Source organism: Scyliorhinus torazame, chromosome 22, assembly GCF_047496885.1.
Source record: "Scyliorhinus torazame isolate Kashiwa2021f chromosome 22, sScyTor2.1, whole genome shotgun sequence".
In the NCBI taxonomy this organism is placed as follows: domain Eukaryota; kingdom Metazoa; phylum Chordata; class Chondrichthyes; order Carcharhiniformes; family Scyliorhinidae; genus Scyliorhinus; species Scyliorhinus torazame.
In genome coordinates, this window is record NC_092728.1 from 35,498,968 (window position 1) to 35,523,594 (window position 24,627).

The 24,627-nt window shown below is 47.9% G+C and overlaps 1 protein-coding gene across 1 annotated transcript in view; it reads right to left on the reverse strand.

Annotated features, from left to right (window-relative positions):
- Positions 1-24,627, reverse strand: part of ufc1 (ubiquitin-fold modifier conjugating enzyme 1) — a 135,869-nt gene that overhangs the window by 77,288 nt on the left and 33,954 nt on the right. Inside the window, exons 2-3 of the mRNA XM_072488044.1 lie at positions 18,579-18,646; positions 5,667-5,730 (exon numbers count right to left, since the gene is read on the reverse strand). Of these exons, the coding sequence (XP_072344145.1) occupies positions 5,667-5,730; positions 18,579-18,646 (132 nt within the window). The remainder of the gene's footprint in view (positions 1-5,666; positions 5,731-18,578; positions 18,647-24,627) is intronic.

Here is a 24,627-nt window from a genome sequence, read left to right on the forward strand (position 1 = left end):
AAGTGAATTTGGGAAAGCCAAAGTCACTTTCCTTGGCCATACAATCGGACAGGGTTGAATGGTCCCACGGGATGTGAAAACAAAAGTTGTTGGGGAGTTTCCAATACCCTCGACACGAAGGGAAACAATGCGATTTCTTGGCATGAGTGGAGTTTACTGGAAATTTGTGCCGAACTTTAGCAGTGCGGTTGCTCCACTGACGGACTTGCTAAGGAAGCGTAGCAAATTTAAGTGGACAGCGGAATGTCAACAGGCATTTGACGGCCTGAAGGCTGTGGTAACCACTGCTCCTGTATTAGCCATCCCAAATTATACAAAACCATTCAAAGTGGCTGTTGATGCGAGTGATGTGGGCATAGGTGCGGTGCTTCTACAAGATGACGATTAAGGATCAGAGCGGCCCATTGGTTATTTTTCTAAGAAATTAAATACGCACCAGAAGAAGTATTCAACGACTGAGAATGAGACTGAGAGCTTGGTGCTAGCTTTGCAACATGTTCACATTTATGTGACCAGCAATCCGTCTGACACAATTATATATACTGATCATAATCCATTGACGTTTTTGGAGCGATTCCAGAATAACAATGCCAGACTGTTTCGATGGAGTTTATTGTTACAGCCGTTTCATTTCAAAATAATACATGTGGCAGGACGAGAAAACGTGATAGCCGATGCTTTGTCACAAATCCGATTGCGAAAAGCAGGTTTGGTGGAGGAAGAAGAACTAATAGACTATGCTATTATACCTGTTTGCGTGTTTTATTTTATGAAATGAAAAAGTATTTTACTGTCAATATTTCTTAAAGGAAAGTGAAAAGATGAAAAATGAAACCATCTTGAAGTTGATGGTTTATTTTTTTCTCTTGGGGGGGAAATGTCAGGTGGATGTACCTTTAAGAAATGGGTGTTTATCAAATAGCTGCAGCGATGTCAGTGTATGGATGGAGCTGGGCTGTTCGTCTGCCTTTTTACTTTTGGTTTGAGCTGGGAGCTGCAGTGTCTTAGTTTCGCTTTCAGTTGGAGAGCTGCAGTTGAACCAAGCAGATGTATTTTGGCCTCTCTATTCATGAAAAAGAATGTCTCCAGATCACTTGATGATTTCAAAGTAATACCTGTTTCTGTAAGGAATATAAACCTACTGTCTTTGTACAAAAGGGTTTTTTGACTTATGGATGTTGTTAGGAAAGTTATTAAGGGTTACCTATAGAGTATTGTATCTGTGGGGATTATCAGGGTTGGTAGTTGATAAACTGTTTACCGCGTGTTTATAAAATGTTAATTGGATTCATAGAATAAACATTGTTTTTGTTTAAAAATACTTTTAGTTCTCTGTTGCATCACACCTGTAAAGTGGGCCCTTGTGCTCCCCATAACCAAAATCTATTAAAAGTTGTGGGTCAGGTGAACCCCATGATATACTTTGATGTTCTCTAAACCCTGACCCATAATAATTGTCACGTATACCAAGGTACTGTAAAAAGTATTTTTCTGCGAGCAGCTCAACAGATCATTAAGTACATGAAAATGAAATTCATAATAGGGTAACACAAGGTACACAATGTAACTATATAACACCGGTATTGGGTGAAGCATACAGGGGTGTAGTGGTAATCAGGTCAGTCCATAAGAGGGTCGTTTAGGAGTCTGGTAACTGTGGGGAAGAAGCTGTTTTTGAGTCTGTTCGTACGTGTTCTCAGACTTTTGTATCTCCTGCCCGATGGGAGAAGTTGGAAGAGTGAGTAGGCCAGGTGGGAGGGGTCTTTGATTAAGAACGCCTTTTGAACGCTGTTAATGAATCTGCTTCCACAACCTCCCCTGGCAACGCGTTCCAGGCACTCACCATCCTCTGCGTATAAAACCTGCCTTGCACATTGCCTCATGAACCTTAAACCTATGCCCCCTAGTGACTGACCCTGGAAAGAGTGCCTGCCCATCCACTCTATCCGTGCCCCTCAAAATCTTGTAGACCTCTATCAGGTCACCCCTCAACCTCCGTCGTTCTAATGAAAACAGTCCGAGTCTATTCAGCTTCTCCACAGAGGTAATACCCTCCAGACCAGGCAACATCCTGGTAAACCTTCTCCGCCATCTCTCCAAAGATTCCACATCCTTCTGGTAGTGTGCCGACCAGAATTGTGCGCAATAGTCCAAGTGCGGCCTTACCAAGGTTCTATACAACTGTAGCATGACTTGCCAGTTTTTATACTCGATGCCTCGTCCAATGAAGGCAAGCATTCCATCTGCTTTCTTGACTACCTTGTCCACTTGAGTTGCCACTTTCAAAGATTTGTGGATCTGTACGTCCAGCTCTCTCTGACTTTCTATATTCCTGAGAGTTTTGCCATTTCCGGTATATTTCCCCTCTGTGCGAGATCTACCAAAATGCATTACCTCACATTTGTCTGGATTAAACTCCATTTGCCATTTCTCTGCCCAAGTCTCCAACCTATCTATGTCCTGCTGTATCCTCTGACAATCCTCAACACTATCTGCCACACCACCAACCTTGGTGTCATCCGCAAACATACTAATCAGACAAACTACATTTTCCTCCAAATCGTTTATGTATACTACACACAAGAGGTTCCGGCACCGATCCCCATGGAACACCACTAGTCACAATGTTCCATTCAGAAAAACACCCTTCGACTGCTACACTCTGCCTTCTTTGACCGAGCCAGTTCTGTATCCATTTTACCACCTCACCTCTGATCCCGTGTGACTTCACCTTTTGTACCAGTCTGCCATGAGGCACCTTGTCAAAGGCTTTACTGAAGTCCATGGAAATAACATCCACCACCCTCCCCTCATCAATCATCTTTGTCACCTCCTCAAAAAACTCGATGAAGTTAGTGAGGCACGACCTCCCTTTCACAAAATCATTGTCTATCGCTGATGAGTCCATTTGTTTCCAAATGGGTATAAATCCTGTCCCTGATAATTCTCTCCAATAATTTACCGAATACTGATGTGAGGCTCACCGGCCTATAGTTTCCAGGATTATGTCTGCTACCTTTTTTAAACAGCGGTACCACATTAGCTATTCTCCAGTCCTCTGGGATCTCACCTGTAGTCAACGAGGATACAAAGGCCCCAGCAATTTCCTCCCTTGCTTCACTCAGTATTCTGGGATAAATCCCATCCGGCCCAGGAGACTTATCTACCGGAATATCTTTTAAAACACCCAATACCTCCTCCTTTTGATGTCAACAAGATGAGAAGAGATTGGTAACCGCAGCATTCCGCATTTAAATAATACTCTGCTGCTCTATTTTTCCTGCCAAAGTGGACAACCTCTCATTTCCACACGTTAAACTCCAGCTGCTATTTCTTTTACCCACTCAGTCACCTATCTAGCTCCCTTTATTTTGTCTTTTACTATTAAAGATGAGATCACAGAGTACTTGGAAGTGCATGATAAAATAGGACTGAGTCAGCACGACTTCGTCAAAGGGAGAAGGGAGGGCATGTCTGAGAAATCTGCCAAGAGTTCTTTGAGGTGGTGACAAAGGTGAACCAGTGGACGTGATTTATTTAGATTTCCAGAAGGCCTTTGACAAGGTGCTGCATAGGAGACTCAAATAAGTTAAGAGCCCATGGTGTTAAGGATAAAATCCTGGCATGGATAGAGGATTGGCTGACTGGCAGAAGGCAGAGAGTGGGAATAAAGGATGGCAGCCAGTGACTAGTGGTATGCCTCAGAGGTCTGTGCTGGGATCACAACTTTTCACAATATACATTAATGATCTGGAAGAAGGAACTGAAGACATTGTTGCTAGGTTTATAGATGATACAAAGAGCTGTAGAGGGACAGGTAGCATTGAGGAAGCAGGGCAGGAGAGTGAGCATAGAAGTGGCAGATGGAATACAATGTGGAAAAGTCTGAGATTCTGCACTTTGGATGGAGGAATGGAGGCATAGACTATTTTCTAAATGGGGAAATGCTTAGGAAATCAGAAGCACAAAGGGACTTGGGAGTTCTTGTTCACGATTCTCTTAAGATTAACGTACAGGTTCAGTCGGCAGTTAGGAAGGCAAATGCAATGTTAGCATTCATGTCGAGAGGGCTAGAATACAAGACCAGGGGTGTACTTCTGAGGCAGTATAAGGTTCTGGTCAGACGCCATTTGGAGTATTGGGAGCGGTTTTGGGCCCCATATCTAAGGAAGGATGTACTGGCCTTGGAAAGGGTCCAGAGGAGGTTCACAAGATTGATGCCTGGAATGATGCCTGGATAGAATGGATGTGGAGAGGATGTTTCCACTTGTAGGAAAAACGAGAAGCAGAGGACACCATCTCAGACTAAAGGGACCTTTAAAACAGAGATGAGGACAAATTTCTTCAGCCAGAGGGTGGTGAATCTGTGGAACACTTTGCCGCAGAAGGCTGTGAAGGCCAAATCACTGAGTGTCTTTAAGACAGAAATGGACAGGTTCTTGATTAATAAGGGGATCAGGGGTTATGGGGAGAAGGCAGAAGAATGAGGATGAGAAAAATATCAGCCATGATTGAATGGCGGAGCAGACTCGAGTGGCATAATTCTGCTCCTATGTCTTATGGTCCATGGTCTTTTAAAAAAAAATTTAGAGTACACAACTCTTTTTTCCAATTAAGGGGTAATTTAGCGTTGCCAATTCACCTACCCTGCACATCTTTGGGTTGTGGGGTGAGACCCACGCAGAGTGGGGGAATGTGCAAACTCCACACGGACAGTGACCAGGGGCCGGGATTGAACCTCGGTATCATGAGGCAGCAGTGCTAACCACTGCGCCACCGTCTTTTCAGAGTCTTGGTATCCTCCTTACAACTTGCTTCCTGATCTATCTTCACACCGTCAGCAAATCTGGCCTCAGGACTGTCATCCGAGTTTCTAATACAGATTGCAAATAGCCGAGGTTCCAGCACTCAACCCTGCAGCACTCCACACATTACAGAATGCCAACCTGAAAATGACCCTTTTCTCCCGACTGCCTGTTTCCTGTAACTTGGCCAATCCCCCATCCATGCTGATATATCGCAACAAACTTGATCAGCTCGTGACTTTTTAATGTGGCAGAAATCCATATACGACACATATTGGATCCCCTTTCTCCACCCTGCTTTCACATCCTCAAAGAATTCTAATCAATTAATTCAACATGGTTTCCCTTTCACAAAAACATGTTGACTCTGCCTGATTGGTTTATGCAGGCAATGTGGATAAGAAGTTGGTTGAGTGACAGGAAGCAGAGAGTGGTGAAAAGTGGTTGTTTTTCAGGGTGGAGGAAGGATATGTCTTGGTGTTCGCCCGTTTCCCGAAAGACGTGCTGGTAAGCAATTTGGACATTCTGAATTCTCCGTGTACCCGAACAGGCGCCGGAAATGTGGCGACGAGGGGCTTTTCATAGTAACTTCATTGCAGTGTTAATGTAAGCCTACTTGTGACCATAAAGATTATTATTTATTATTAAATGAGTGTGTAAATGTGTGTATATGTGTAAATGAGCGTGTGCATGTTTAAATGTGTGTGTAAATGAGTGTGTAAATGAGTGTGTTTGTGGGTTTATGTATGTGTTCATTTGTATGTTTGTATATCTGCCTGCGTGTTGATGTATCGATACACATGTCAGTTGAGATAAAGAGCCAGCCTTGCTGCACGGTTAAAAAAAAAAGCTGTTACTCACATCAAACTCAATGTCAAATTCATATTTCAGAAGCTCGTGAATGTACCAGCATTTTCCAAACCACCTGGGAGAGAGGGAGAGAGACGATAAAAAAATTCCTAAAATCTGATCAAATGCAGTTCCTCAGGCCTCCCTCCCTCTTCCAACAAGCACTGCGGTGGGTGAAGCCAAGACAATGTTTCCAGAAGTACCTCATCCACAACAGAGCAGTTTGATTGATCACCACTGGATTCAACATCCATTACCTTGCACGAGCTCTCTGTGGCTACAGCATAACACTGCCGTAACTTACCAATCTTCCTGAAAATACCTCCCTTTTCTATGAGCCCCATCGATGACGTCATGACCAGCAATGCCTTGAGACCCCTCCCTCCTCTGGTGTTCCTCAAGTTTATCATTGGCTCCCTCCTTTTTCTCGAATATGGCTGTCCTCAGTACCATCTGAACCCCAGTGTTGGTGTTCACATCTACACTGCAGTCACCCAACCACACATCTTTAACTCAGCAAACTGCCTATCTCAAATCCAGAGCTGGAAGAGCAGACGTTTCCTCCAATTGAGTATTGGCAAGCCATCGTCTCCAATCGTTAGTTCCTGACTCGATCTCTCTCCCTGGCAACAGTCTGCAATTAAGAATCAGACCACCACAAAAACAGCCAATTCCACCTTGGTATCATCGCCCTCAGTAACATCGCCCATTTCACCTGGGTAACATCACTGTCCGTAACATTGCCCTCAGTAATATCGCCCTCGCTAAGATCACCCATTTCCACCTCACTAACAATGCCCTCGGTAACATAGCATTTTTCCACCTTGGTAACATCACCCGCATCACCAATTCCACCTCGGTAACATCACAAATAGGGGCTAAACAGCTGGCCTGTAATGCAGAACAAGGCCAGCAGCACGGTTCAATTCCCGTACCGGCCTCCCCGAACAGGCGCCGGAATGTGGCGACTAGGGCTTTTCACAGTAACTTCACTGAAGTCTACTTGTGACAATAAGCGATTATTATTATAAATTCCACTTCGGTAACATCACCCAGATCACCAATTTCATCTCGGTAATATCACCCATTTCTACCTTAGTAACATCACAAATTCCACTTCGGTAACATCACCCGCATCACCAATTCCATCTCGGTAACATCACCCGTTTCCACCTCGGTAACATTACAAATTCCACTTCAGTAACATCACCCACATCACCATTTCCACCTCGGTAACATCGCACATTTCCACCTCGGTAACATCACCATTTCCACCTCGGTAACATCACTAATTCCACCTCAGTAACATCGCCCACATCACCATTTCCACCTCGGTAACATCGCCAATTCCACCTCGGTAACATCACTAATTCCACCTCAGTAACATCGCCCACATCACCATTTTCACCTCGGTAACATCGCCAATTCCACCTCGGTAACATCGCCAATTCCACCTCCATAACATCACCATTTCCACCTCGGTAATATCACAAATTCCACCTCGGTAACATCACCCACATCACTAATTCCACCTCGGTAACATCACCAATTCCACCTCTGTAACATCGCCAATTCCACCTCGGTAACATCGCCAATTCCACCTCGGTAACATCGTCAATTCCACCTCGGTAACATCGCCAATTCCACCTCGGTAACATCGCCAATTCCACCTCGGTAACATCACCCACATCACCAATTCCACCTCGGTAACATCACCAATTCCACCTCGGTAACATCACCAATTCCACCTCGGTAACATCGCCAATTCCACCTCGTTAACATCACCCACATCACCAATTCCACCTCAGTAACATCAGCAATTCCACCTCGGTAACATCACCCACATCACCAATTCCACCTCAGTAACATCACCAATTCCACCTCGGTAACATCACCCACATCACCAATTCCACCTCGGCAACATCACCAATTCCACCTCGGTAACATCGCCAATTCCACCTCGGTAACATCGCCAATTCCACCTCGGTAACATCGCCAATTCCACCTCAGTAACATCGCCAATTCCACCTCAGTAACATCACCCACATCACCAATTCCACCTCGGCAACATCACCAATTCCACCTCGGTAACATCACCCACATCACCCAATCCACCTCGGTAACATCACCAATTCCACCTCGGTAACATCACCAATTCCACCTTGGTAACATCACCCACATCACCAATTCCACCTCGGTAACATCACCAATTCCACCTCCGTAACATCACCCACATCACCAATTCCACCTCTGTAACATCACCCATTTCCACTTCGGTAACAACACCCATTTCCACCTCGGTCACATCGCTCATTTCCACCTCACTAATAATGCCCTCGGTATCACCCACAACACCAATTCCACCTTGGTAACATCGCCAATTCCACTCGGTAACATCGCACATTTCCAGCTCAATAACATCACCCTTGGTAACATCATCTATTCCTACCTCGGTAACATGACCCACGGTAACATCGCCCATATCCACCTCAGTAACATAGTCCTAGATAGATTACCCATTTCCACCTTGGCAACATCACCCTCGGTAACATCGCCCATTTGCACCTCAGTGACATCACCCTCGGTAACATTGCCCATTTCCACCACGATAACATCGCCCATATCCACCTCGGTAACATAGTCCTAGATAGATTACCCATTTCCACCTTGGCAACATCACCCTCGGTAATATCCCCCTCGGTAACATCGCCGTTTTCCACCTCGGTAACATAGTCATCGGTAACATCGACCATTTGCATCTCGGTAACATCGCCCATATCGGTAACATCACCCAGATCCACCTCGGTAACATCACCCAATTCCAGCTCGGTAACATCGTCCTTCATACATTACCCATTTCCACCTCGGTAACATCACCCAATTCCAGCTCGGTAACATCGTCCTTCATACATTACCCATTTCCACCTCGGTAACATCACCCAATTCCAGCTCGGTAACATCGTCCTTCATACATTACCCATTTCCACCTTGGCAACATCACCCTCGGCAACATCGCCCATTTGCACCTCGGTAACATCGCCCATTTGCACCTCCATAACATCGCCCATTTCCACCTCGGTAACATTGTCATCGGTAACATCATCCTCGGTAACATCATCCTGCAGGATGTTTGAGGTGAGGGATGCAGTTAGTGTCCCTGCTGATTTTACCTGCAGGAAGTGCTGCCATCTCCAGCTCCTCCAAGACCGAGTTAGGGAACTGGAGCTGGAGTTGGAAGAACTTCGGATCATTCGGGAGGCAGAAGGATAGCAGATTCAGGGAATTAGTTACACCAAAGATTGGAGATAGGTGGGTAACTGTAAGAGGGTCTGGGAAAAAGCAGTCAGTGCAGGGATCCACTGCGGTCGTTCCCCTGAGAAACAAGTATACCGCTTTGGATACTTGTGGGGGGGGGGACTTACCAGGGGTAAGCCATGGGGTACGGGCCTCTGGCACGGAGTCTGTCCCTGTTGCTCAGAAGGGAAGGGGGGAGAGGAGCAGAGCATTAGTAATTGGGGACTCTATAGTCAGGGGCACAGATAGGAGATTTTGTGGGAGCGTGAGAGACTCACCTTTGGTATGTTGCCTCCCAGGTGCAAGGGTACGTGATGTCTCGGATCGTGTTTTCCGGGTCCTTAGGGGGGGAGGGGGAGCAGCCCCAAGTCGTGGTCCACATTGGCACTAACGACATAGGTACGAAAGGGGACAAGGATGTCAGGCAGGCTTTCAGGGAGCTAGGATGGAAGCTCAGAACTAGAACAAACAGAGTTGTTATCTCTGGGTTGTTGCCCGTGCCACGTGATAGTGAGATGAGGAATAGGGAGAGAGAGCATTTAAACACGTGGCTACAGGGATGGTGCAGGCGGGAGGGATTCAGATTTTTGGATAACTGGGCTCTTTCTGGGGAAGGTGGGACCTCTACAGACAGGATGGTCTACATCTGAACCCGAGGGGCACAAATATCCTGGGGGGGAGATTTGTTAGTGCTCTTTGGGGGGGTTTAAACTAATGCAGCAGGGGCATGGGAACCTGGATTGTAGTTTTAGGGTAAGTGAGAATGAGAGTAGAGAGGTCAGGAGCACAGATTTGACGTCGCAGGAGGGGGCCAGTGTTCAGGTAGGTGGTTTGAAGTGTGTCTACTTCAATGCCAGGAGTATACGAAACAAGGTAGGGGAACTGGCAGCATGGGTTGGTACCTGGGACTTCGATGTTGTGGCCATTTCGGAGACATGGATAGAGCAGGGACAGGAATGGATGTTGCAGGTTCCGGGGTTTAGGTGTTTTAGTAAGCTCAAAGAAGGAGGCAAAAGAGGGGGAGGTGTGGCACTGCTAGTCAAGAGCAGTATTATGGTGGCGGAGAGGATGCTAGATGGGGACTCTTCTTCCGAGGTAGTATGGGCTGAAGTTAGAAACAGGAAAGGAGAGGTCACCCTGTTGGGAGTTTTTTATAGGCCTCCTAATAGTTCTAGGGATGTAGAGGAAAGGATGGCGAAGATGATTCTGGATATGAGCGAAAGTAACAGGGTCGTTATTATGGGAGACTTTAACTTTCCAAATATTGACTGGAAAAGATATAGTTCGAGTACAATAGATGGGTCGTTTTTTGTACAGTGTGTGCAGGAGGGTTTCCTGAAACAATATGTTGACAGGCCAACAAGAGGCGAGGCCACGTTGGATTTGGTTTTGGGTAATGAACCAGGCCAGGTGTTGGATTTGGAGGTAGGAGAGCACTTTGGGGACAGTGACCACAATTCGGTGACGTTTACGTTAATGATGGAAAGGGATAAGTATACACCGCAGGGCAAGAGTTATAGCTGGGGGAAGGGCAATTATGATGCCATTAGACGTGACTTGGGGGGGATAAGGTGGAGAAGTAGGCTGCAAGTGTTGGGCACACTGGATAAGTGGGGCTTGTTCAAGGATCAGCTACTGCGTGTTCTTGATAAGTATGTACCGGTCAGACAGGGAGGAAGGCGTCGAGCGAGGGAACCGTGGTTTACCAAGGAACTGGAATCTCTTGTTAAGAGGAAGAAGGAGGTCTATGTGAAGTTGAAGTGTGAAGTTTCGGTTGGGGCGATGGATAGTTACAAGGTAGCGAGGAAGGATCTAAAGAGAGAGCTAAGACGAGCAAGGAGGGGACATGAGAAGTATTTGGCAGGAAGGATCAAGGAAAACCCAAAAGCTTTCTATAGGTATGTCAGGAATAAGCGAATGACTAGGGAAAGAGTAGGACCAGTCAAGGACAGGGATGGGAAATTGTGTGTGGAGTCTGAAGAGATAGGCGAGATACTAAATGAATATTTTTCGTCAGTATTCACTCAGGAAAAAGATAATGTTGTGGAGGAGAATGCTGAGCCCCAGGCTAATAGAATAGATGGCATTGAGGTACGTAGGGAAGAGGTGTTGGCAATTCTGGACAGGCTGAAAATAGATAAGTCCCCGGGACCTGATGGGATTTATCCTAGGATTCTCTGGGAGGCCAGGGAAGAGATTGCTGGACCTTTGGCTTTGATTTTTATGTCATCATTGGCTACAGGAATAGTGCCAGAGGACTGGAGGACAGCAAATGTGGTCCCTTTGTTCAAAAAGGGGAGCAGAGACAACCCCGGCAACTATAGACCGGTGAGCCTCACGTCTGTAGTGGGTAAAGTCTTGGAGGGGATTATAAGAGACAAGATTTATAATCATCTAGATAGGAATAATATGATCAGGGATAGTCAGCATGGCTTTGTGAAGGGTAGGTCATGCCTCACAAACCTTGAGTTCTTTGAGAAGGTGACTGAACAGGTAGACGAGGGTAGAGCAGTTGATGTGGTGTATATGGATTTCAGCAAAGCATTTGATAAGGTTCCCCGCGGTAGGTTATTGCAAAAAATACGGAGGCTGGGGATTGAGGGTGATTTAGAGATGTGGATCAGAAATTGGCTAGCTGAAAGAAGACAGAGGGTGGTGGTTGATGGGAAATGTTCAGAATGGAGTACAGTCACAAGTGGAGTACCACAAGGATCTGTTCTGGGGCCGTTGCTGTTTGTCATTTTTATCAATGACCTAGAGGAAGGCGCAGAAGGGTGGGTGAGTAAATTTGCAGACGATACTAAAGTCGGTGGTGTTGTCGATAGTGTGGAAGGATGTAGCAGGTTACAGAGGGATATAGATAAGCTGCAGAGCTGGGCTGAGAGGTGGCAAATGGAGTTTAATGTAGAGAAGTGTGAGGTGATTCAGTTTGGAAGGAATAACAGGAATGCGGAATATTTGGCTAATGGTAAAGTTCTTGAAAGTGTGGATGAGCAGAGGGATCTAGATGTCCACGTACATAGATCCCTGAAAGTTGCCACCCAGGTTGATAGGGTTGTGAAGTAGGCCGATGGAGTGTTGGCCTTTATTGGTAGAGGGATTGAGTTCCGGAGTCGGGAGGTCATGTTGCAGCTGTACAGAACTCTGGTACGGCCGCATTTGGAGTATTGCGTACAGTTCTGGTCACCGCATTATAGGAAGGACGTGGAGGCTTTGGAGCGGGTGCAGAGGAGATTTACCAGGATGTTGCCTGGTATGGAGGGAAAATCTTATGAGGAAAGGCTGATGGACTTGAGGTTGTTTTCGTTGGAGAGAAGGAGGTTAAGAGGAGACTTAATAGAGGCATACAAAATGATCAGGGGGTTGGATAGGGTGGACAGTGAGAGCCTTCTCCCGCGGATGGATATGGCTGGCACGAGGGGACATAGCTTTAAACTGAGGGGTAATAGATATAGGACAGAGGTCAGAGGTAGGTTCTTTACGCAAAGAGGAGTGAGGCCGTGGAATGCCCTACCTGCTACAGTAGTGAACTCGCCAACATTGAGGGCATTTAAAAGTTTATTAGATAAACATATGGATGATAATGGCATAGTATAGGTTAGATGGCTTTTGTTTCGGTGCAACACTGTGGGCCGAAGGGCCTGTACTGCGTTGTATTGTTCTATGTAACATCATCCTCGGTAACATCGCCCATTTCCACCTCGGTAACATCACCCTCAGTAACATCGCTCATTTCCACCTCGGGAACATCGCCCAGTTCCACCTCGGTAACATCGCCCATTTCCCCCTCGGTAACATCGCCCATTTCCCCCTCGGTAACATCACCCTCGGTAACATCGCCAATTTCCCCCTCGGTAACATCGCCCATTTCCACCTCGGTAACATCGCCCTCGGTAACATCGCCCATTTCCACCTCGGTAACATCGCCCTCGGTAACATCGCCCATTTCTACCTCGGTAACATCGCCCATTTCCACCTCGGGAACATCGCCCATTTCCACCTCGGGAACATCACCCATTTCCACATCGGGAACATCACCCATTTCCACCTCGGGAACATCACCCATTTCCACCTCGGGAACATCGCCTATTTCCGCCTCGGGAACATCGCCCATTTCCCCCTCGGTAACATCGCCCATTTCTACCTCGGTAACATCACCCTCGGTAACATCGCCCATTTCCACCTCGGTAACACCATCCTCAGTAACATCACCCATTTCCACCTCGGGAACATCGCCCATTTCCACCTCGGTAACATCACCCATTTCCACATCGGGAACATCACCCATTTCCACCTCGGTAACATCGCCCATTTCCACCTCGGGAACATCACCCTCGGGAACATCACCCTCGGGAACATCACCCATTTCTACCTCAGTATCATCACCCTCGGTAACATCACCCATTTCCACTTTGGTAACATCACCCATTTCCACCTCGGGAACATCACCCATTTCTCCCTCGGTAACATCACCCATTTCCACCTCGATAACATCACCCATTTCCACCTCGGCAACATCACCCATTTCCACCTCGGGAACATCGCCCATTTCCACCTTGGCAACATCTCCCTCGATAACATCACTCATTTCCACCTCGATAACATCACCCATTTCCACCTCGGTAACATAGTCTATTTCCACCTCGGCAACATCACCCTCGGTAACATCACCCATTTCCACCTCGATAACATCACCCATTTCCACCTCGGTAACATCACCCATTTCCACCTCGGCAACATCACCCTCGATAACATCGCCCATTTCCACCTCGATAACATGACCCATTTCCACCTCGGTAACATCACCCATTTCCACCTCGGTAACATCGTCCATTTCCACCTCGGCAACATCTCCCTCGATAACATCGCCCATTTCCACCTCGATAACATCACCCATTTCCACCTCGGTAACATCACCCATTTCCACCTTGGCAACATCGTCCTCGGTAACATAGCCCATTTCCACCTCGGTAACATCACCCTCGGTAACATCGCACATTTACATCTCGGTAACATGACCCATTTCCACCTCGGTATCACCACCCTCGGTAACATCGTTCATTTCCACCTCGTTATCATCACCCTCGATAACATCGCCCATTTCCACCTCGGTAACATCGTCATCGGTAACATCACCCATTTCCACCTCGGTAACATCACTCTCGATAACATTGCCCATTTCCACCTCGATAACATCACCCATTTCTACCTCGGTAACATCGTCCATTTCCACCTCGGCAACATCTCCCTCGGTAACATCGCTCATTTCCACCTCGGTAACATCACCCTCGGTAACATCGCCCATTTCCACCTCGATAACATCACCCATTTCCACCTCGGTAACATCACCCATTTCCACCTTGGCAACACCGTCCTCGATAACATCACCTATTTCCACCTCGGGAACATCGTGCTCGATAACATTACCATTTCCATCTCAGTAACATCGCCATCGGTAACATTACCCATTTCCACCTCTGTAACATCGCCCATTTCCCCCTCGGTAACATCGGCCATTTTCACCTCAGTGACATCGCCCATTTCCATCTCGGCAACATCACCCTCGGTAACATTGCTCATTTCCACCTCAGTAACATAGTCCGGTAAAATTACCTATTTCCACCTTGGTAACATCACCCTGGGTAACATTGCCCATTTCCACCTTGGGAACATCACCCTCGGTAACATCACCCATTTCCACCTTAGTAACAACTCCCATTTCCACCTCAGTAACATCGCCCTCGGTAACATCGCCCATTTCCATCTTGGTAACATCACCCTTGGTAACATCACCAATTTCCACCTCGGTAACATCACCGATTTCCACCTCGGTAACATCGTCCTCAGTAACATCGTCCATTTCCACCTTGGCAACATCACCGTTAGTAACGTCGCCCATTTTCACCTCGGTGACATCGCCCATTTCCCCCTCGGTAACATCACCCTCGGTAACATCGCCCATTTCCACCTCGGTAACATCACCCTCGGTAACATCGCCCTCGGTAACATCGCCCATTTCCACCTCGGTAACATCGCCCTCGGTAACATCGCCCATTTCTACCTCGGTAACATCGCCCATTTCCACCTCGGGAACATCGCCCATTTCCACCTCGGGAACATCGCCCATTTCCACCTCGGGAACATCACCCATTTCCACATCGGGAACATCACCCATTTCCACCTCGGGAACATCACCCATTTCCACCTCGGGAACATCGCCTATTTCCGCCTCGGGAACATCGCCCATTTCCCCCTCGGTAACATCGCCCATTTCTACCTCGGTAACATCACCCTCGGTAACATCGCCCATTTCCACCTCGGTAACATCACCCTCGGTAACATCGCCCTCGGTAACATCGCCCATTTCTACCTCGGTAACATCACCCTCGGTAACATCGTCCATTTCCACCTCGGCAACATCTCCCTCGGTAACATCGCTCATTTCCACCTCGGTAACATCACCCTCGGTAACATCGCCCATTTCCACCTCGATAACATCACCCATTTCCACCTCGGTAACATCACCCATTTCCACCTTGGCAACACCGTCCTCGATAACATCACCTATTTCCACCTCGGGAACATCGTGCTCGATAACATTACCATTTCCATCTCAGTAACATCGCCATCGGTAACATTACCCATTTCCACCTCTGTAACATCGCCCATTTCCCCCTCGGTAACATCGGCCATTTTCACCTCAGTGACATCGCCCATTTCCATCTCGGCAACATCACCCTCGGTAACATTGCTCATTTCCACCTCAGTAACATCGTCCGGTAAAATTACCTATTTCCACCTTGGTAACATCACCCTGGGTAACATTGCCCATTTCCACCTTGGGAACATCACCCTCGGTAACATCACCCATTTCCACCTTAGTAACAACTCCCATTTCCACCTCAGTAACATCGCCCTCGGTAACATCGCCCATTTCCATCTTGGTAACATCACCCTTGGTAACATCACCGATTTCCACCTCGGTAACATCACCGATTTCCACCTCGGTAACATCGTCCTCAGTAACATCGTCCATTTCCACCTTGGCAACATCACCGTTAGTAACGTCGCCCATTTTCACCTCGGTGACATCGCCCATTTCCCCCTCGGTAACATCACCCTCGGTAACATCGCCCATTTCCACCTCGGTAACATCACCCTCGGTAACATCGCCCTCGGTAACATCGCCCATTTCCACCTCGGTAACATCGCCCATTTCCACCTCGGGAACATCGCCCATTTCCACCTCGGGAACATCACCCATTTCCACCTCGGGAACATCACCCATTTCCACCTCGGGAACATCACCCATTTCCACCTCGGGAACATCGCCTATTTCCACCTCGGGAACATCGCCCATTTCCCCCTCGGTAACATCGCCCATTTCTACCTCGGTAACATCACCCTCGGTAACATCGCCCATTTCCCCCTCGGTAACATCGCCCATTTCTACCTCGGTAACATCACCCTCGGTAACATCGCCCATTTCCACCTCGGTAACACCATCCTCAGTAACATCACCCATTTCCACCTCGGGAACATCGCCCATTTCCACCTCGGTAACATCACCCATTTCCACATCGGGAACATCACCCATTTCCACCTCGGTAACATCGCCCATTTCCACCTTGGGAACATCACCCTCGGGAACATCACCCTCGGGAACATCACCCATTTCTACCTCAGTATCATCACCCTCGGTAACATCACCCATTTCCACTTTGGTAACATCACCCATTTCCACCTCGGGAACATCACCCATTTCTCCCTCGGTAACATCACCCATTTCCACCTTGGCAACATCGTCCTCGGTAACATAGCCCATTTCCACCTCGGTAACATCACCCTCGGTAACATCGCACATTTACATCTCGGTAACATGACCCATTTCCACCTCGGTATCACCACCCTCGGTAACATCGTTCATTTCCACCTCGTTATCATCACCCTCGATAACATCGCCCATTTCCACCTCGGTAACATCGTCATCGGTAACATTGCCCATTTCCACCTCGATAACATCACCCATTTCTACCTCGGGAACATCGCCCATTTCCACCTCGGCAACATCTCCCTCGATAACATCGCCCATTTCCACCTCGGTAACATCGTCCATTTCCACCTCGGCAACATCTCCCTCGGTAACATCGCTCATTTCCACCTCGGTAACATCACCCTCGGTAACATCGCCCATTTCCACCTCGATAACATCACCCATTTCCACCTCGGTAACATCACCCATTTCCACCTTGGCAACACCGTCCTCGATAACATCACCTATTTCCACCTCGGGAACATCGTGCTCGATAACATTACCATTTCCATCTCAGTAACATCGCCATCGGTAACATTACCCATTTCCACCTCTGTAACATCGCCCATTTCCCCCTCGGTAACATCGGCCATTTTCACCTCAGTGACATCGCCCATTTCCATCTCGGCAACATCACCCTCGGTAACATTGCTCATTTCCACCTCAGTAACATCGTCCGGTAAAATTACCTATTTCCACCTCGATAACATCACCCTGGGTAACATTGCCCATTTCCACCTTGGGAACATCACCCTCGGTAACATCACCCATTTCCACCTTAGTAACAACTCCCATTTCCACCTCAGTAACATCGCCCTCGGTAACATCGCCCATTTCCATCTTGGTAACATCACCCTTGGTAACATCACCGATTTCCACCTCGGTAACATCACCGATTTCCACCTCGGTAACATCGTCCTCAGTAACATCGTCCATTTCCACCTTGGCAACATCACCGTTAGTAACGTCGCCCATTTTCACCTCAGTAACATCGCCCATTTTCAACTCGGTAACATCACCCTCGGTAACATCGCCCTCGGTAACATCGTCCATTTCCACCTTGGCAACATCACCGTTAGTAACATCGCCCATTTCCACCTCGGTAACATCACCCTCGGTAACATCGCCCTCGGTAACATCGTCCATTTCCACCTTGGCAACATCACCGTTAGTAACTTTGCCCATTTCCCCCTCGGTAACATCACCCTCGGTAACATCACCCTCGGTAACATCGTCCATTTCCACCGTGGCAACATCACCGTTAGTAACATCGCCCATTTTCACCTCGGTAACATCGCCCATTTTCAACTCGGTAACATCACCCATTTTCACCTCGGTAACATCACCCATTTCCACCTTGGTAACATCACTGTTGGTAAGATCGCCCATTTTCACCTTGGTAACATCACCCTCGGTAACATCGGCCTCGGTAACATCACCTTTTCCACCTCGGTAACATCGACCATTTTCACCTCAATAACATCGCCCATTTCCACCTCGGTAACATCGCCCTTGATAACATCGCCCATTTCCACCTCGGTAACATCGCCCATTTCCACTTCGGTAACATCGCCCTCGGTAACATCGCCCATTTCAATCTTGCATCTTGCAACATCACCCATTTACCCAGTAACATCATCTTCGGTAACACCGAAGGTTGGAATTGAACCCGGGTCCCTGGCGCTGTCGGGCAGCAGTGCTAACCACCCCAGTGTTTTGGCTGCCCGACGTGTGGCACACAGCACCCTGGCTACACAACCTTTAATCAGACTGACAGGCTCTTCGAGATTACCTTTCTGATGTTTACAGTCACTCACCGTGTCCCATCTTTGTTTGACTCCAGTCTGAACCAATCATTGTCTGCCTTCTTGTTATTTTCCACATACTGTCAAGAGAATGAATATTTTAAAATGAAAAGGAGTGCAACATTAAACAACACTAAAGCACCCTGGTCTGCTCCATCCCTTCCTGAAGAGCCAGACTAAGGATTGTGGGATAGGCAACAGTCCTCAGCCAGTAGTAATCAGGCAGGTTATAACAGTCTGATTCGTAAGTTTGCAGGTGACATGAAGATTGACCGAGTTGCTGATCGTGCCGAGGATTGTCAGAGGTTACAACAGTATATGAATAGATTGGAGACTTGAGCACAGAAATGACAGATGGAGTTTAATCCGGCCAAATGCGAGGTGATGCATTTTGGAGGATCAAATCTAGGTATGAATTATAATGTAAATGGCAGAACCCTGAGGAACATTAGCATACAGAGGGATCATAGAATGTACGGTGCAGAAGGAGGCCATTCGGCCCATCGAGTCTGCACCAGCCCTTGGAAAGAGCACCCTCCCCAATCCCACACCTTCACCATATTCCTGTAACACAGTAACCCCACCCAGTCTTTTTAGACACTAGGGCAATTTAGCATGGCCTATCCACCTAACCTGCACATCTTTGGATTGTGGAAGGAAACCGGAGCACCCGGCGGAAACCCACGCAGACACGGGGAGAACGTGAAGACTCCGCACAGACAGTACCCAATCCGGGAATCGAACCTGGGACCCTGGAGCTGTTAAGCAACTAACAAATATGTGCTAACCAATATGCTACCGTGCTGCCCCTGATCTGGACGTGCAGGTCCACAGTTCCCTAAAAGTTACAACACAGGTGGCCAGGGTGATTAAGAAGACATATGACATGCTTGCATTCATCAGCCGGACCATTGAATACAGGAATTGGGAAATCGTGTTGCTGCTATATAAAATCTTGGTTCACCACATTTGGAGTATTGCGTGCACTTCAGTTCACCACATTATCAGGAGGACGTGGAAGTTTTGGAGAGAGTGCAAAAGAGGTTCGCCAGGAGGTTACCTGGTCTGAGGGTGTTGGCTATGAAGAGAGGTTGAATAAACTAGGATTGTCTTTACTGGAAAGACGGAGACTGAGGGGAGACCTGATAGAGGCCTACCAAATTACGAGGCATAGACAGGGTGGATATTCAGAGGCTTTTTCCAGGGGTGGAAGTGTCAATTACAAGGGGGCACAGGTTCAAGGTGAGAGGGGAAAAGTTTAAGGGACAAGGTGCACGGTACGTTTTTCCGCACAGAGTGGTGAGTGCCTTGAACGCGCTGCTAGAGGATGTGGTGGAAACAGGCACATTAGCAGCATTTAAGAGGCATCTGGATGGATACATGAATAGGGAGGAAATAGAGGAATACGGGCCGAGTAAGGGCAGAAGGTTTTTCTTTTAGTTAGGGCATCATGATCGGCACAGGCTTGGAGGGCCAAAGGGCCTGGTCCTATTCTGTACTTTTCTTTGTTCTTTGTACTCCACTCTTGTACAACGCCGCCTTTGCCCTGCTAAAGGCCGCCTCTTCATCAGGTCCACCATAGGATTCTGGTAAATACGAATACCGGTGCCTTCCCACGTCACCTCTCGTGTCTGGTTGGCCCACCTCAGCACCTTCTCCTTTAACTGATACCCATGGAATCAGACTATCACTGGTGGTTCATTTGACTGCGGTTTTGGCTGAAGCGAACAGTGGGGGGGACGTCATGCCCCTCCTCCATCGGGTTCCTCAGCATCATTGCCAATAAACTCTGTCAGCCTCAGGCCCTCAACTTCCTCGGCGAGCCTCACAATCTTCAAATTCTGCCGTTGCAATCTATTCTCAAGGTCCTCCACCTTGGCTCTCAGGCCCTTATTTCTTTTCTCACCGAAGTCAATTCAACTTCCAGCGAGGCGAGCTTGTCAACTGTGCCTCCTCCACCACCTTCAACACCTCACCCTTCTCCCACACCGTCTCAGATGTTCTTCCAAGTGACTCCCTGATTGGGAAAAGCAGACCCTGCGCTGACTGAGCAATTCCAACATCTCCCTCTCATACCTCTCAAAATGATTGCTGAACTGTCGTTCCACCGCAATCACCTCCGCCAGTGCCTCTACCGTTTATATAGGCAACTCCACTCGGCGAGCTTGCCTCCCCCATCTTCCCTGCCATTGCACATTTCGCTGTGTTTGACCCTGCCGGCGGACTGCCGTTCCAATTCTTTTTCCCAGTATTCCTCGCTGGCTGTTGGACATTCCTGCCAACTAAGTCTCCCCTGGGAGAAATTTTCTGAAGATTTTCCCCCCCAAAACAGGTGGAAAGGACCAAAAACCCACGACTCTAGTGGGAGCTACCCAACATGCGACCTCCTACATGGGCAGCATGGTAACGCAGTGGTTAGCATTGTGGCTTCACAGCACCCGAGTCCCAAGTTCAATTGCCGGCTGGGTCATTGTGCGGAGTCTCCCAGTGCCTGCGTGGGTTTTCTTCGGGTGCTCTGGTTTCCTCCCAATAGTCCCGAAAAACGTGCTGTTCGGTAATTTGGAAATTCTGAATTCTACCTCTGTATACCCGAACAGGTGACAGAATGTGACGACAAGGGGCTTTTCAAAGTAACTTTATTGCAATGTAAGCCTACTCGTGGCAATAATTATTATTATTGTATCACCACTGGAAGTCGCGAAACCATAAACCTGACTGCGTGGAGTTGGCACATTCTCCCCGTGTCTGCGTGGGTTTCCTCCGGGTGCTCCGGTTTCTTCCCACAGTCCAAACTTCCCATCTCACTGGAACGACGGAGGTTGAGGGGCGACCTGATAGAGGGCTACACAATTATGAGGGGTATAGACAGGATGGATAGTCAGAGACTTTTTCCCAGGGTAGAGGGGTCAATTTCTAGGGGGCATAGGTTTAAGGTGAGAGGGGCAAGGTTTAGAGTAGATGTACGAGGCAAGATTTTTACGCAGAGGGTAGTGGGTGCCTGGAACTCGCTGCCGGAGGAGGTGGTGGAAGCAGGGGCGATAGTGACGTTTAAGGGGCATCTTGACAAATACATGAATAGGATGGGAATAGAGGGATACGGACCCCGGAAGTGTAGAAGATGTTAGTTTAGATGGCATGGTCGGCACAAGTTCCTTGCTGTACTTTTCTGTGTTCTTCGTTCTAAAGGTGTGCAGATTAGAGAGATTAGCCACATCAATGCATGGGGGAGTGAACCTAGGTGAGGTGCTTTTCAAAAGGTCGGTGCAGACCCATGAATGTCCTCCTTCAGCACTGTTGGAGTTCTATGATTCATTCATGCCATGTGAGCGTCGCTGGCTATGCCAGCATTTATTATCCATCCCCAATTGCCCTTGATGTGCATGCTGTTTCAATAATTTGATTGAGCAACTTAATGAAGTGACAGGGGAGAATTGACTTGGTTAGTGTGGCTCAGGTCGAGAATATGGACTTTCAAAAGGGATTTCATGAAGTGTTGCCTCATGGAAGTGCAAAAAATGCATAGGTTTTAAAAAAAAGTCGTATCAGAATGCAAAACCGGATAAGGGCAGACAACAGAGCGGTGTAACTGATTGACTGTTTCTCAGTCAGTCTAGACAACAGTGCACGGCAAGGAAACAGAAAATGATGGCAGATACAGGCAGCAAATATCTAGAGGGAAACAGGGCTAACCTTTGTCAAAACAGAGTTCAACCAGAAATGTTCCTGTCCCCACACATGCCGCGTACAAAGATATATAGAGGGACAGATAGTATTGAGGAAGCAGGGGGGCTGCAGAAGAACTTGGAAAGGCTAGGAGAATGGGCAGATGGAAGACAAGAAGACAATGTGGAAAAGTGTGAGGTTACGCCCTTTGGAAGGAGGAATGGAGGCTCAAACTATTTTCTAAATGGGAAAAGGCGAAGGAAATCAGAAGCACAAAGGGACTTAGGAGTCCTAGTTCAAGATGCGCAAAAGGTTAATGTGCTGGTTCAGTTGGCAGTTAAGAAGGCAAATGCAATGTTAGCATTCATGTCGACAGGGCTAGAATACAAGACCAGGGATGTACTTCTGAGGCTGTATAAGGCTATGGTCAGACCCCATTTGGAGTGTTGGGAGCAGTTTTGGGCCCCGTATCTAAGGAAGGATGAGCTGGCCTTGGAAAGAGTCCAAAGGTTCACAAAAATGATCGCTGGAATGAAGAGCTTGTCGTATGAGGAACTGTTGAGGATTCTGGGTCTGTACTCGTTGGAGTTCAGAAGGATGAGGGGGATCTTACTGAAACTTACAGGATACGGAGAGGCCTGGATAGAGTGGGCATGGAGAGGAAAGGCTTTTTACACGTACATAAAAAGCAAGAGGGTAGCCAGGGAACGGGTTGGCCCACTGAAGGATAGGCAAGGGAATCTATGTGTGAAGCCAGAGGAAATGGGCGAGGTACTAAATGAATACTTTGCATCAGTATTCACCAAAGAGAAGGGATTGGTAGATGTTGAGTCTGGGGAAGTGTGTGTAGATAGCCTGGGTCACATTGAGATCCAAAAAGACGAGGTGTTGGGCGTACATGAATCGGATGGGAAGCGATGCTACCGTGGGCAGCACGGTTGCATTGTAGATAGCACAATTGCTTCACAGCTCCAGGGTCCCAGGTTCGATTCCGGCTTGTGTCACTGTCTGTGCGGAGTCTGCACATCCTCCCAGTGTGTGCGTGGGTTTCCTCCGGGTGCTCCGGTTTCCTCCCACAGTCCAAAGATGTGCGGGTTAGGTGGATTGGCCATGATAAATTGCCCTTAGTGTCCAAAATTGCCCTTAGTGTTGGGTGAGGTTACTGGGTTATGGGGATAGGGTGGCGGTGTTGACCTTGGGCAGGGTGCTCTTTCCAAGAGCCGGTGCAGACTTGATGGGCCGAATGGCCTCCTTCTGCACTGTAAATTCTATGATAAATTCTAGAGGGATACGGACCCAGGAAGTGTAGAAGATTGTAGTTTAGTCGGGCAGCATGGTCGGCACGGGTTGGGAGGGCCGAAGGGCCTGTTCCTGTGCTGCACATTTCTTTGTTCTTTGTCTTGAAAAATATTAAGGTAGATAAGTCCCCAGGGCCTGATGGGATCTACCCCAGAATACTGAAGGAGGCGAGAGAGGAAATTGCTGAGGCCTTGACAGAAATCTTTGGATCCTCACTGTCTTCAGGAGGACTGGAGAATAGCCAATGTTGTTCCTCTGTTTAAGAATGGTAGCAAGGATAATCCAGGGAACTACAGGCCGGTGAGCCTTACGTCAGTGGTTGGGAAATTACCGGAGAGAATTCTTCGAGATAGGATCTACTCCCGTTTGGAAGCAAATGGGCATATTAGTGAGAGGCAGCATGGTTTTGTGATGGGGAGGTCGTGTCTCACTAACTTGATAGAGTTTTTCGAAGAGGTCACAAAGATGGGGCAGCACGGTAGCATTGTGGATAGCACAATTGCTTCACAGCTCCAGGGTCCCAGGTTCGATTCCGGCTTGGTTCACTGTCTGTGCGGAGTCTGCACATCCTCCCTGTGTGTGTGTGGGTTTCCTTTGGGTGCTCCGGTTTCCTCCCACGGTGCAAAGATGTGCAGGTTAGGTGGATTGGCCATGATAAATTGCCCTTAGTGTCCAAAATTGCCCTTAGTGTTGGGTGGGGTTACTGGGTTATGGGGATAGGGTGGAGGTGTTGACCTTGGGTAGGGTGCTCTTTCCAAGAGCCGGTGCAGACTCGATGGGCCGAATGGCCTCCTTCTGCACTGTAAATTCTATGATAATCTATGATGATGATTGATGCAGATAGGGCAGTGGATGTTGTCTATATGGACTTCAGTAAGGCCTTTGGCAAGGTCCCTCATGGTAGACTAGTACAAAAGGTGAAGTCACACGGGATCAGGGGTGAGCCGGCAAGGTGGATACAGAACTGGCTAGGTCATAGGAGGCAGAGAGTAGCAATGGAAGGATGCTTTTCTAATTGGAGGGCTGTGACTAGTGGTGTTCCGCAGGGATCAGTGCTGGGACCTTTGCTCTTTGGAGTATATATAAATGATTTGGAGGA